At 56.7% G+C, this 14,282-nt stretch overlaps 1 protein-coding gene across 2 annotated transcripts in view; it reads right to left on the bottom strand.

Annotated features, from left to right (window-relative positions):
• Nucleotides 1–4,440: 4,440 nt before the first annotated feature.
• The window catches only part of GTF3C1 (general transcription factor IIIC subunit 1), a 72,051-nt gene continuing 62,209 nt past the window's right edge, over nt 4,441–14,282 (bottom strand). For both annotated transcript variants that reach the window (XM_026011059.2, XM_072753615.1), the window contains 8 exons: nt 13,249–13,421; nt 11,498–11,785; nt 10,451–10,710; nt 9,137–9,417; nt 7,737–8,283; nt 6,957–7,008; nt 5,960–6,152; nt 4,441–5,498 (listed from right to left, as the gene is read on the bottom strand). In XM_026011059.2, coding sequence (XP_025866844.2) covers nt 5,286–5,498; nt 5,960–6,152; nt 6,957–7,008; nt 7,737–8,283; nt 9,137–9,417; nt 10,451–10,710; nt 11,498–11,785; nt 13,249–13,421 — 2,007 coding nt within the window. In that variant the 3' untranslated portion in view covers nt 4,441–5,285. The remainder of the gene's footprint in view (nt 5,499–5,959; nt 6,153–6,956; nt 7,009–7,736; nt 8,284–9,136; nt 9,418–10,450; nt 10,711–11,497; nt 11,786–13,248; nt 13,422–14,282) is intronic.

Raw genomic sequence — 14,282 nt, 5'->3', positions numbered from 1 at the left:
AGCTGGTGGTTGCTCCATTAGCCTGGGTCCTGGCGTGAGGCGATGCAGAGAGCAGAGCCTCTGGTTTACCCAAGATGGACGTGTATCATGACCAAGAGATAAATCCCTGTTGTAACCCACCGAGGGCTGGGGGCTGTTTGTTAGCACCGCATAACCCAGCCTGTCCTGACTGGGCTGATCAGCTGCGAGTTTCCCCTTTTTGCTTAAGTGGGTCCGAGATGGGTTTGTGTCACCTGCGGCGGGAAGTGTCCTAGCATAAGGAGGACTCTCCTCCCAACCTGAGGAAGGACCACATTCAAAGGGGCTAGGGGACCAGGCTCCATCCCTTCTCATGAATGACCTTGGGCAGCCGGCTGCCTGATGTCTCTGAGCCTCAATTTCCTCCTCCTAAAGTGGGGGCAGCCACCAGCCCCTGGGCTTGCTGGGAGGAACTCTGTGTCTGGGAGGAATGGCTCACCCAGGTTGAGGCCCACACACAAGGAAGCAGAGCTGGGTGTCTTCCTCTAGGATTCCCTGTTGGAGGGGAAGCCTCTTCCGCTCTCCCACTTGGGACTGGGTGTGGGGACTGGCTGCTGGCACCATGTGTGGCACATTTCCAGGGCAGCCGCCCAGGAGCATCATCAGAGAACCAGGGACAGGAAAGACAGAGCAGTGAACACGTGCAACCTGCCTCCCGGGAGCCCATCACACCTGGAGAACAGGAGGAAGAGGTAACAGTCAGGAAACATCAAGCCACGAAAGGATAACAAGAGGAGTCAGCTCTGCAGGACCTCCGCGGGGCCCCTCATTCAAAACCACCACACCCCACTCATTTAGTTTTGTTTTTTTCTCCCTCATAATATTAAGCTCTAACTTAGGTCTCTTACGGATTTGTCGGGTTTACTGTCGATCCCGCTAGCACGGGGGTTTTGTCTGTTTTATTTGCTGCTGTGTCTCAGAGCCCAGAACAGTGCCTGGCACATAGCAGGTGCTCAGCAAATGCTGGATGGATGGATGTGTGAGTCAATCAGTAATAAGGCAGCAGGCAGAGAGGAAGGAGGGGACTGGGCCCAGGAGGGAGCCACCTGCCCCGGACCTGGAAATGCCTGATAATGGGACACAGAGGTGAAGACTGGGGCCTCCTTGCCAGTCTATATGGAGCAAAGGGACCTCTCCCATTCCTCACACCATGGGGCAGGAAGGGGTCTTTCCCCCATCCCTAGTGGCAATGGATCTGAGGGATTTTCTTTTAACATTGGTGGCCCCAGGGAAGAAACCTTCTCATTCTGCAGTTTAAGGGGTCTCCTCCTAGCGTAACGCCAGCTGCTCACCCCAGAGCAAACCCCGCCTCTGGCAAGTGGCGTGAGGGGGAAGGCTTTGGGGCTGCACGGCCTGAGCTGGCATGCCAGCACATCCACCCACCCGCTGCCAACTTGCAGAAGTTACTTACTTTCTCTCTCTGTGCCTCAGTTCCTTCAAACACAAATGGGCATACTGAGCAGCGCGGCAGGAGTTAATCTGTGTAAAGGGCCAAGAATGGTGTCGGGCACACGGCGAGTGCTCAGAGAGCGTTGTTATTGCTTTATCGTCATTTCTGTGGACGAGTCAACCGCTCCCCCTGGCCCAGTCCCAGCAAGTTTTTCCTGATCTCAACAGCGAAGCTGGACAGGTTGCTGCGGACACCGGACACCGGGAGAGCAAGTGAACCAGCCGCGACCAGAGCCGTTGGGCTGCTGCTGCCACCTGCTGGTGACCGCTGGAACCTGGCCGAGGCGTCCCCGCGGGCAGCGCCCTCCAGCTCTGTGCTCTACACTCTCATCTGCCAAGGGCTGCGTCAGGTGGCTTATACGGGTGGCCCTAGACAGTGGTCAGAGCGACCCCTTGCAGCGGGAGTATGGTGATGAGGACACAAGGCGAACTGACAGGCCCCTATTTTAATTCAACAAGGGCTGACTTCTGGTTGGGTGGCTGGATGTGCACAGGGCACTGGGTGGTGGGGGTGGGGAGATGTCAGTAAGCAGGGAGGTCACGCGTGCACACACAGACGGGCAGTGTCTCAGACGGGCAGCGCGTATACACACATACAGGTCTGTACACAGATCCACATCCACACATACCCCCACACCTACGTGCACAACTGGAAAATCCCTGGCAGAAGCGGGTCAAGGGCCCAAGGGAAGGCTGGGGAGTCAGGGGAAGTCAGAGGGTGGAGACCACTCTCAGCCCAGGTCAGAAAGGAGGCAGGAAGGGGAGCAGGGGGACCAGGAGGAGGCCCAGCAGCAGGCAGGAGGGTGCAAGATCTGAGAGGATGCAAGACAGGAGGGAGGTGGAGGCTCAGAAGGCAGAGGAGGATGCTGAGCGGGGTGGGGGGAACCAGGAACAGTGGTGTCCACCGTCAGGAAAAGGAGGGAATAAATTCAAGCATCTGTGCTGACACACCTGCCGGTGAGGGGGAGGTGGCTCTCCATGTGCTGATGCATGCACGCCAGGGACACTGCTGGGGGAGCCCAGGGAGCTTCATCAGTGGGACATTTGATGTAAAAATGGCATCAGGCCCATGTTTCCTTACATTACATGTGTGTAAATGCAAAGAAAAAGGTCTTAAGGGGAAAGGAGCCTGGAGGTTTAAGTCTTACCTGTACTAAGCGTTTTAAAGAGAATGCATTACCACGTCACTGATGTAAGTTGAAAGGAAGAAGAACCAAAAGACCTGGCTGGGAATGCCCAGCTGGAATAAACCAGCTCAGCGGTTTAGCGCCTGCCTTCAGCCCGGGGTGTGGTACTGGGGCCCCAGGATCGAGTCCCGTGTCAGTCTCCCTGCATGGAGCCTGTTTCTCCCTCTGCCTGTGTCTCTGTGTCTCTCATGAATAAATAAACAAATCTTTAGGGAAAGAGAAAGAGTTGGCTGGAGGAACAGGACACGAAGCACAGAGCCACAGGTGTCCAGGCCCTACAGTTCCAGCCTCCTATGAGTGGCAGGCTAGGGTGAATGGGGTGTGCGCCTCTGCGGTTGGTGTCCCTGCTCATTCTCCCTGCCTTTTGTTTGGGATTCAGTCTAAATGTGAATTCTTTCCTACCCTTCATACACACTTGTTTTCCAGATGGTTGGGTAGACGGATGGATGGACGGATGGATGGACAGACAGATGGATAGACGATGGGTGGTGGGTGAATGGATGGATGGGTGGGTGGATGGACAAACAGATGTGGACAGATGCACAGGTGGGCAGGAGGAGGGAGAGAACAGGTCCCCCTTGCACAGAATGGCTGCCTGTGGAATGTGGAGCCATGATCACAGAAGCCCATCTGTCCACTGAAGGACTGCCTCCCTCGTCCCTATGTCCCAATCTCCCGAATACAGGCCCAAATCAACCCTCATGTGCAGGGACAGACCAGATCAACCATGCCTGCGCTTGGTATTCTTCAGTGCCTCTGGTCCTCCCGTGAGGGTGGTAGTTCATCCCCATTTTTCAGATGGGAAAAGCAAGGCTCGGAGATGTGAGTTGTCGAGACTGGGTGTCTGTAACCTACCTTTCTTCCACTGCTTGACAGGTTCCCAAACAATTGGCATCTGTAAAGTATTTTCTGTTCATAAAGCAGAGAACACTCCTTCTTCTATCTGATCTCAACCCCCCCCCCCAACTCTATTCTTTTTATACTTGAGTAAAAATGAGAGAGAGAAAAAAAATGATGGTAAGACTTGGCCAGGTCGTGGCTGTGCTGGAGCTCATTCTCAGACTCTCCATCATGTGTTCCGTCCTGCCCCCCATCACCCCAGAGTCTGGTCTCGGGACAGAAACACGGGGCCCTGAGGTCAAACATGCGCAGGTGGGCTGCTTTTGTCGGGGGTAGAAGCTGGTGGGCATGAGGCTGGACCAGGGCAGACCTGACGGTGGAGGGGGCACGTCCCACATTCCCCACCCCCCACTGCCCTGTGTGGTGTTGCTGGATCTCTCCAGGTTTTAAGAAGTTAGAAGTTTAAATTTTTAAAATATGTGAAATGTCCAATTTTTAAAAAGTGTCGGCAGCTAACATACATATAGGAAAGGAAGAAGAAAGAAAAGAAGGGAGGGATGAAGAGAAAGACAGAGAGAGAGAGAGAGAGAGAGGGAGGGAAGAAAAAGAAAGGGAGTGGGGGGAGGGGAGGGCTAAAGAGAACTTCCATTGCCCAACCCAGATCATTGTGACCCCGGGGACCTGCCGGCCTGGCCCTGCGTGGCACACCCACGCGAGCTTCTCCGTGGAGACACAGGCCTGGGCCCCACGGCGGAGGAGGAAGGGCTGTGGAGCAGAGGCGGGCAGTGCGGCTGTGCCCAGGGCGGGCTGGGACCAACTGGCCCCGACTGGCCCCCTCTTCCTGTGGTTTTACTGGGAGCACTGATTCCTTTCAGCCATCCTGCAGCTGAAAGCAGGGACTCCCCCAGGGGATCAGCGATTCTTTAGGAAAACACACCAAACTAAATGCATTTTACTTCACTTTAATTACAAAATAAATAAATACATGCAAGGTATTTGTTTAAAGAGAAAAGAAGTGAAAAGAACAAACCAACCCCAGGCCCGCATGGCTGCTCCACTCCAGCCAGCGGGAAAGATGCCCACCCCCCCGCTGGAGGCCTCACGGGTGTCTTGCCAGGTAAACAAGGGAGCCCCAGGCTCCCCTCTGGGTGCCTCAGTTCCAGCCTCAGGGGCAGATGTCCTGCCTAGAGAGCAGTCAGTCCCGGTTGGGGCCCTGGGTGGCAAGACACATGGCCCCTGTTCTGTAACACACCCTACATGAGGCCCTGCCACTTGGGGCCCTTGGGCTTCCTGCCATGGTGGCAAGAATCTGTAATGCGAGGGGCAAGCAATGCAAGCTCACAACCCCTCACGGGCCAAAGGATGACAACGCTGAGGTCCATCTGGAAGGCACAGGGGCCCCCAGGCAGGCAGCTCTGTTCCCAACGGTGGAGGCCCTTGGAGGCCAAGCCTGCTAGAGCCTCTCAAACTCACCACAACCCCAGTTCCACAGAGAAGGCAGGCAGCGATGGGAGAGTGGGATCCATGCCTGCAGCCACAGCTAAGAGGCCCTGGGAACGAGAGAGGAGAGGGAGAGCAGGGACCCAAGCCTTCCTTACAAAGCTCCCAGTGGGAACGGGTAGGGCCCTCAGTCTGGGAAGGACCCCAGAGCAGGCAGACAGGTGGCCCTCTTCTAAGTTCCAGGCCAGAGGCTTGGCACAGACCTGTCTCTGTGCACCAGGCGGGGTGCAGCACACGAGCCCCCCGGGGTCACTCCCTCCGCAGGAAGGGGTCGTGGTGACCGCACGTGCCTCATAAGTGGACCCACTTGTTCCAGTTGATCTCATGGGGGAACACACGGCCCAGCCGCAGGGTGCAGTCCAGCGTGGGCTCGTAGAACACGGTGGGGCTCTCGCTCGGGCTGGAGGGCTCCTGGGCCTCCAGGACCCGGGGCTTGGAGAAGAGAGAGACGGCTGTGTGCCTTCTCAGCGAGCACTTCTTAATGCAGCCTAGGGATTCCAGCCCCTAGAGAAAGGGAACACCCAGGGTGACGGGCGCACTCGCAGCCTGCGTCCTCCGTCCCACCCTGGCAGCTGCAGGAAGCCCAGGACAAGGGCGGGGGTTGCGGGGCACAGGGGAGAGTGCTGAGGTGCAGGGTGGGAGCCAGTAAGTGCTAACAGGGCAGAAGCCAGAGGCAGGAGGAGGGAAGACAGGTGTGGGGCTCATTGTGGTCAGCCTGGCAGCCTCGGGGGACAGGGAGCTCACCCCTCTGGCCAAGTCTGAGCAGGGAGATGAAGGAACTAAGGGATTCATGGGAGCTGCCCGGCTCTCTGGGGCTAAGCCTGTGGCACCCTCAGGCCGAAGCTAGGAATTTCCTGACAGTCTGCCCCCCAAGCCCTGAGGCTGAACCTGAGGCTGAAGCAGGGGCCGAGGAGGAGGGAGTCGCGGTAGGAGGCCTGCCCCAGCCCAGGCCAGCCCAGCCGCACCTGGAGCAGCTCCAGCACGGCGACGGGCTGCAGGACGCCCTGGTAGTGCTGCAGCAGGCAGCTCTCGGGAATGCCGGGCCTGCTCATGATGTGATAGAGCAAGGCCTCCATCATGCCCTTGCACACTGGTATGTTCAGGTGGCCGTCCACGATGCGCCACGGGCGGGCGATGAACGAGATGCTCTCGCAGTCCCTGCAGGGGTGGCATGTGGGGGGGCAGGCTCGGTCCCCCACTCCAGAGACGGGATGCCGAGCTCTGGGCAGTCGGCACCTGGCCTATGTCTTGGGGCTGGGGGCCGGTTACCTTCTGCTCGTCCACTTCTTCCTTCCCATCCAGAATGACAGGTCCCAACCCCAGGGCCCAGGGTCACCGGCTCAGGAGACCCACTCACACTCAGCCTTAATCAAGGCCGTGATGTGCCAACGTCCCCCACAGGACCCCTTGCTGGCAGGGGAGGGAGAAGAGCTGATTTCTGGATTTACCAGCTCCAGCTGGGACCCAGGGCAGTGGCTGACTCCTCATCAGGCCAAGCTCACAGAGATGTGCACGTAGAAGCTCTACTTCTGTATCTTATACAGCAGTCCCCGCCTTATCCCCAGTGACTGGTCTGCCACGGGGTCCAGGCATGGGAGGGGCCCAGGACCAGCTGGACACCTGGCTCTGGCCACTGTGATGGGGCCCGTGGAGGGACACATGCACATGTGTAGGAGGCGCCCCCGCACCAGGAAGGCTCCCATGAAGCCCATGGTTCCAGATGGACCCCCACACCACACAAGTCTGCACCTCTGGCCCTCACTCACAATCCGCAAGTAGCTCCTGCCTTGTTCCACCAGCCAGTGGGACAACCAAAGTCCCACACGTTTCCAGGTCCCCAGGCCAAGAACCACTGCACCCGACTGTGGAAGATCTCCCTGTGGTGCTCCCTACTGGGACCCTGGGGACAGATTCCCACCCTCACACCCGCACCCGGCCGCCTGGATCTGGGTACACACTCACTTTTCCCATGTCGTCTGGGAGAGGCTACCGGCCACAGAACTCTCAGCCAAACCTGACAGAGAGGCAAAGGACATGAGACCTAAGAGGTGGGAGCCCATATCTTTCTCCTCCATTCCTGCGACACGTACTCCTGGCTCTGGGGCTAAAGCCACGAACAATGGGACAGCAAGCTCCTTCCTCACAGAGCCCCAGCCCCGTCCCCCGCAGCAGGCCCCTGGGGCTGAAGCCAGTGCGCCTAGAACAAAACAGGGCTGTGTCCAGGTGTGCAAGGGTCGGGGCGGGGGGCTTGTTCCCAGGGCCCCGAGTGGGGGCAAGTGAGCACCTCCTCTTCCACCCAGGAGCCCTGGCCACAGAGCTGTGTGGATAAACCCCTAAGGAAAACACCCCCAAGGAAACAAAGACAGCTCTAGAAACTACGTGAAGAGGCCAGTGTTCACGCCGCAGGAGAGGAACACGGGAGGTTTCCATTCCTGCACGCCTGCCAATCCCGACAGGAGGTGCGATGCCCCCCGCTCTGGCTGCTGCGCCCTTACACAAGTGCCTTCATCCAACAGTGCTTTCCAGAACCCATGCTTGTCATTCACAGGCCTACTCAGGCGTCCCTGAAGCCCTCTAGTGGAAACAGTTAAGTGGAAATAGGCAAGACCTGTGAGGCTAGGTGAGGCTGGAGTGAACAGCCTTGTGTGGCCAGTGGTAGGTTCCCAGTGTCGGCCTGAGGATAGAGGACAGAGGATGGGCAGGTGGGGCGAGGGGGAGAAGGGAACAAGGTTTGCTCGGTACCTCTGGGGTCTTCGGATCCTTCTGGGAACTGGCCCTGACAGCTCAGCTGCTCCTGGCCTGGAAGCCTGGGTTCTCCGGTATCCTCTTGGTCCTCCTGCCCAGGTTCTGGTGCTCCCAGGGGAAGCTCCTCCACATAGGCGTCTCTGGGAGCTGCTGGCAGAGCAGACGCCGGGGGTTCTGGCTCTTCTTCTGCTCTGGGCCCGGGGCTGGGGGCCAAGCGCACATCCTGGAGCGTGGGCCTCTTGGCAGGGGGCTTCAGGGTGCTCTCAGGGTCAGGACCGCTGCCCTGACTGGCCACATCACTGTTCGTCCAGCTGGCACGCCTTTTGGTGCTCTGGGGGCCCTGGGAGTGCCTCTCAGAGGGGCTGTCCTTTCTGGCAGGCCTGTCTTGGGGTTGGACCCGGGGGTCTTCTCTTGGTGGGTACACATGTTCCTCTTTGCTTTTCGGCCGCACTGAGTGCAGCAGCCAGGGCCGGGCAGAGCCCATGGCCACCAACCGAGTAGTGTTGCCACCTACTTCCAGGACCTGGTGATGCTCCAAGAGATCCTAGGAAGAGTGGGAGACACACGGGGGCTGTGTACCAATGCAGGGGGCCTCATGTGGGTGCACTGCCAACTCTCTTTTCATTCCTACATTAAAAACCCGTAAGTCAGGATTTGAGAAATTTGCCCCAGTTCACATCCTGGAATTGGGACTCCTCCTTGCCAGGTAATGCAGTTCTGGGGAGGGTTCGCTGTAAGCATTCGCCACCTGGACTGGGCAGCAGGGAACACAGGGAGCTACCCAACCCGTCCTGGCTTGCTTTCCAGGGCTCCAGAGGCACCTCTGGTTACAGGAGTGATGGAACACCACTACATGGACAGTAGTGACAACCCTACTCATGTCCTGTGCTCATGAACACTTGTCTGGAAACCAGAAACGTTGGTATGTGTTCTCCTCCTCCACGAACACTGCAGGGCAGGCAGTTCTGTGACATTACTAATAAGTGACATGTATTCCACTGCTTCCAACTATGGATAATGCTCAGGAAGGTGAGTCGGGTCCCCAGGCACTCAATTTAAAGGGTCCATCTGTTACGACGTTCTCTGGGTTCAAGGGTCCCCAGTGAAAATGGACCCAGGTGGGGACAGTGGGGAGAAATGAGGGGCCAGGTGCAGGATATCTGGGAGTCAGAGGCCTTACTTGGCTCCATCCCAGTGCTGAGGAAATGGGGTCCAGTGTGCCAAACCTTCAAACATTCCAGAAAAGCTGGGTTTTATGCACAATTCCCTGTCTTTAATCTTGGCAACGAATTTAATTATGCTATGTGCCCCAAACCAAGCCCTCTGCAGGGTGCATCTGGCCAGTGAGCTGTAACTTCTGTGTGGGTTACCCCATGTGACCTGAGAACACGGCTCACCTGGACGTAGTCCGTGAAGGTCCTGGTGCGCTCAGCATCTGTCCTCTCAAAGGCGGAGAACCATTTGCTCAGCTCCACTCTGTCCACCCCAAAGCACCCTGTGGCTGCAATGACCCCGTGGACTTCCAAGACGGCACACACGTCTCCGGGCTCATAGCCGCACAGCTCCACCTGGTGGACAAACTCTTCCAGGCTGCAGGGATCCTCCTGGCTCTTAATCAGCCTGGTGAAGGAGTCAGGGAGGCTGGAGATGCCCATGGGCAGCTCTTCCAGACAAGGGACTGTGAAGACGAGGAGGGCCACTATCAGCCAGGCTGGAGCACAAGCAACATCAAGACAGGACGTGCTCCAACACCAACCAACCACACCCCAACAGTGAGGGGTCACCTTCTGGGAAGATAGGGTGAGGCCCCCTGGTGGTGGGGATTCTCAGGGGCGCCAGGACTGTTCTCTTGCTCAAGATTCAAACTGAAGGGCAAGATAATGGGACTGGAGTCTGAGAAGCACTGCCCGGAGCTCTAGACAGGGGTCCTGAATTTGGCCTGCCCTAGGCCTTGCCTTGCTGGTGCTTATGTGTCAGGACACCCGGGAACCCCGCTCTATGCTCCCCATGTTAACTTCCAGTAGCCAGGGCTGGTATGTGTTGCCTCCTATAAAACCTGGCTCTGCTAAGACCACGGTCACAGGCTTGGCCCGAGTCAAACTCCAGGCAGAGCACAGAATAACTGGGGTTTTGAAACAGAAAGTAAACAAAACACCATGTACCTCAGCAGGGGAAGGAGTTTGGGAAGGCAGAGGCAGGAAGGGGGTGGGAAGGGGGAAGAGAAGCATAGGGATGGGAAGGGGCCTGAATATCCTTACTTTACGAAGAGAGAGGAGAGACCTTCTCACTTTCGGGGTATGGGAAAGCAAGGCTTAAGTAAGATATTTAGAGTCAGAGGTAATTCAAAGACAAGCTAAAAAGAGTGTAAAGAATGGAAATAAAGGAGGTGTAGATAATGAACATAAGCCAAAGACTTGTCTTTCAAGACAAGAGGTCAAAAGTCATACTTCAAAAGCCCCGGAGGGAACCAGCAACAGCGGACAGGCTGCCCTGGTGAGCAGGCCAGGGCCGGCGGGGGGTGGGGGGGCCAGATGCTTCTCCTTACATGCCCACCCCTGACGGTGGCACACTTCTGCACATGGCAGTGGGGCAAGGACCAGAAGACCAAGGCCTGGGAGGGGAGGGGCTTGGGTTCCATCCCAGCCCCAGTCCAGCCCCAGTCTGCAGGGGCCAGTGGCTTGGGGCGCCGATGGCAGGGGGGCGACACTCACCGGTGGGCCAGAGCCGGGTGGGCGTGGGGGTGCGGCGGAGCCGGAACTTCACCTGGCAGGAGTTCACCACAATGCTGTCGTTGGGGTTGAGGTTGCGGGTGCTGACGATGCCTGGTGCACAGTAGCCCCGCATCAGCAGGTAGTTGGTGTGGGAAGCCTGGCGGGCTTTCACCTCGATGGCCCGGCGCTTGCCCCCCGAGCCTTCGTCCAAGTCTTCCTCCTCATCGTCATCCTCGTCTAAGCCCCCGTCCTTCCCCAAACTAGGAGAAAAAAACACTGCAGTCTGGCTTCAGCAATGGCCTGTGGTCGCTATGGACTCTTTCCTGCCACCCCAGGCATCTGGCTGTGAAGGGCAGCGTGGACTGCTGCTCCAGACTCATCTCCTCTGATCACCTTCACCCCTGTTCACCTACCTATGCTTTTGCAACGGCTGTTCCTTTTGCCTGGAAACCCTTCCCAGTTTCTATACAAAAAAATGTCTGCTTTTCCACTAAATCCCAGCTTAGCTATTAAGCCCTCCAGGAACCTCTGCCAAAGCCACCTTCCAGCCTTACCCCTCCTCTGGCTCCCCCTGCTCCTGAAGGCACCAGCACGAAGCATTGGACTGGACACAGTGCTGAAGTCCCTAGCCCTCAGATCTGAGGTCCTGTCCTGAGAACTCCCAGTGGCACTGCTAACACCCTGCCATCTTATGTGCTAGATGCCACACAGTGCTAGACACGACACAGGCAGATGCAGCACATGTTTGTTGAATGAATAAACACTAGAGGTGCCTGGATGCTCAGTTGGTTAAGCGTCTGGTTTCAGCTCAGGTCATGATCCTGGGATCGAGCCCTGCATCGGGCTCCCTGCTCAGGGGGAGTCTGCTTCTCCCTCTTCCTCCACCCCTCCCCGTTTGTGCTCTCTCTCTCTCTCAAATAAATAAAATATTAAAAAAAAAAAGAAAAAGAAAAAAGACCTGATGACAGAATGAATAAAACTGCAGACACCATAGGACACACAGTGCCCGAGGCCCCCAGCGGTGCCTGCTGACACCTCCGCCCTCACCTCTTCATGACCTCGTTCTCCACCATGGAGCTGTCCACCACAACAATCTGTTCCGGGATCTGCACATCCACGGAAATGAGGCCCAAGGAGAAAAGCGTCAGGGCGGCCACACAGTGTCCTCCAGGGCTATCCAGAGAAAATGCTACCAGGTCATTGGAAGACTTGCTATTATCTTCGTCTTTGAAGGAGAAGGTATCAGGCTGGTCCAACTTGCCGGCAGCCAGGATTTTACTGAAAAACTGGAATGATTCTGTGCAAACAGTGCTTGGAAATCTCCACATAAAAATCCTGCGTGGACAAAAAGGTGGTAAGGTCCAAAGTGAGGACAGATTGTGGGAGGCCTTCCTGTGGAAGGGCTACGGGCCCTGCAGATCTTTGCGTTCAAATCCGACCATCCCAGCTTCCCCCGAAGCCTTCTTTTCTGCCTCAAATGGCGCCACGTTTCAATCTAACTGTGCATGTCCTCCCTGCTCACCTGAGCACCTTCACGGCGGGGCCCTGTCTTTGCACCTAGCCTTAATACGTAGTGCCTCACAGGCATTTTCTACAGACAGGAGCCAAACTGGGGAAGACGAGTGCATTTTTTGTGATGATCATCTTTAGCCAAGGCAAGCCCTGAACCCGTGTAGAGATGACAGGACCTGTGTGTGTCCATGTCACTGTCTCTGTGAGGCGACTGCGGAGTTCAGCCCTGGCTTCTGTCCAAGAGTGTGACTTCCCACAACCCTGTAACTGGGTCTGGGCCCCAGGGAAAGACCCAGGACTACTGGACGTGAATGCCACCCCCTGGCTTAGAGACAAGAATGTTGCAGGGGAGAAATGGTTAAGGTCAAGGTCAAATGGCCTTGTCGGACCTAGACTCACATCTTCTTTTTTTTTTTAAGACTCACATCTTGTGCTTCCCAGCCCATAGCTCATAGCAGGCTATGTCCCAGGGAGGCCAAGGAGACTGAGCCTCACTTGGGAGGGGCCTCTGAGAAAGGTGCCAGTGTCTGGAGTCACAGGCAAAGGGATACATAAGCCTACCCACCCCCACCCCCCACTCCCCATTTTGCTGTTCTGTTTCTGACCACAGCTTCGGTGTAGATCTGAGGACTGACAAGGATGCAGCCAGCCAAGGCCAAACTCCTGGAACACTTTTCACAGACTTGCCCTCCGTGTGGTCAAGCAGACTGGTGGCATAAAATGCCAAGCAGGTAACAGAGGCCGGCCATGCCAGCTGCTAGCGTGAGGCCACGCTGTGAGGAGTGCACCTGTTGGGGGCGCTATGGAGAGTGGCAGCATCCCAAACCACCACTCAAGACACCTGGTGCCTGCAGAAGGCATCTGGAAAATATGGAATGGCTTCGAACTGAAGCATGTAAGCCTGCAAGCCACGGCTTGCTGTGGCTCTGAGCTGTGAGAACAGCCGGTGAGGCCTGACCAGGACGCTGTGTCTTTCGCTGGGCTAATTAGCATGTTAGAAGGGAAACACAGTACCTGTAGAATGGTAAATGTCCTGACACAAACCACCTCGAACCCTGCTCTTATTCCTGAGCAGGCAGCACAGATGTTGATGAAGACATTGGTTCCAGAAGCTGTGCACTACACCTGTAGCCTGGGAGGCTGAGCCCTACGCTCTCTGAGGAAGAGCGACATCCCGTTCCTTGCGCTCCCACGCGCTACTCTTTGCAGCAAAGGTGTGGCCCAGCCTCTGATCTGGAGCCCTGCCTTGCCCCAGCCCCAGCCCCAGCCCCAGCCGAAGGGCTCACCTGTAGTAGGTCTGGGACAACTGGTAGGACATCGGCACGAAGGGCAGAGCCCGGTTTTTCTTTGGGCCCAGCATGTGGTTGACGCGGCGCCGGTTGACCAAGCTCCTTTTTTGACATTCCATGAAGACCCTCACGAGAATGTGGTCCTTATACTCGCGGTACAGGCGGAAAGTCTGCAACACAGCAAGTCCATGGGTGAGCAAGGCTCTCCAGCAGCTGGGGGTGGGGGAGGAGCAGAATATGTGAGTGCACAAAAGCTATAGCTGATCATGTGCACAGGAGGGACTGATGGGGGCAAGGGGCTGGGAGGCTGGAGCAGACTCCTGGGGATGCGGGCGGGAGGGCCTGGAGGAAGCCAGCAATCCGACCATCAACCTCCACCCCCACATCACAGGTCAGACACCACAGAGAAGGACAGGCAGCTGGCGACATGGGATGGCTTGGCACCCCACGCCTGTGCCTTGGATAAAAAGGCAGTGGGAGTCAATGCAGAATCACCTCTGCTACCATTTGCGTCCCTAGCCCTTGCCCAGCCCATCAGTAGGCCTGGTTGGCTGTGCCTGCATAAAATGCTCCCAAACACATCTGCTTTATGCTGCCTACACCATTGTTCCTCACTGTAGCCTCCAGCTAACTGCTCTCCTACGTCCCCATGTGCCACCGGCCCCCAACCTGTCCTTTAGCCACCCAGCCAAAGTAAGCCTCGGGTGCTTCTATCAGCCCACACACTGCTCCCCTCTGTAGATGGAACACCCAGTCCTTGCTACGCCTGACAAGGACTCCAGGGAGTGGGACCCTGCCTACCACTCTGGCCTCTCCGGCCTCCTTACTTTTTCTGAAAGAGCCAAGGCCTTCCCACCATGGAGGCCTTACGTTTGCAGCTCCCATTCCTTGGAAAGTACCTTCCCTCAATTTTTGTAAGGCTGACTCCTCAACATTCAGCTCTCAGCTCAAATATATCCCCTCAAAAAGCAAATCCTCCTCCATCTTGCTCCTCTGCAGTCAACTGTATTATAGGAACCTGTTTTATTTTC

This window comes from Vulpes vulpes, chromosome 3 (genome assembly GCF_048418805.1).
Source record: "Vulpes vulpes isolate BD-2025 chromosome 3, VulVul3, whole genome shotgun sequence".
In the NCBI taxonomy this organism is placed as follows: domain Eukaryota; kingdom Metazoa; phylum Chordata; class Mammalia; order Carnivora; family Canidae; genus Vulpes; species Vulpes vulpes.
This window is presented reverse-complemented; position numbering and strand designations above follow the sequence as displayed.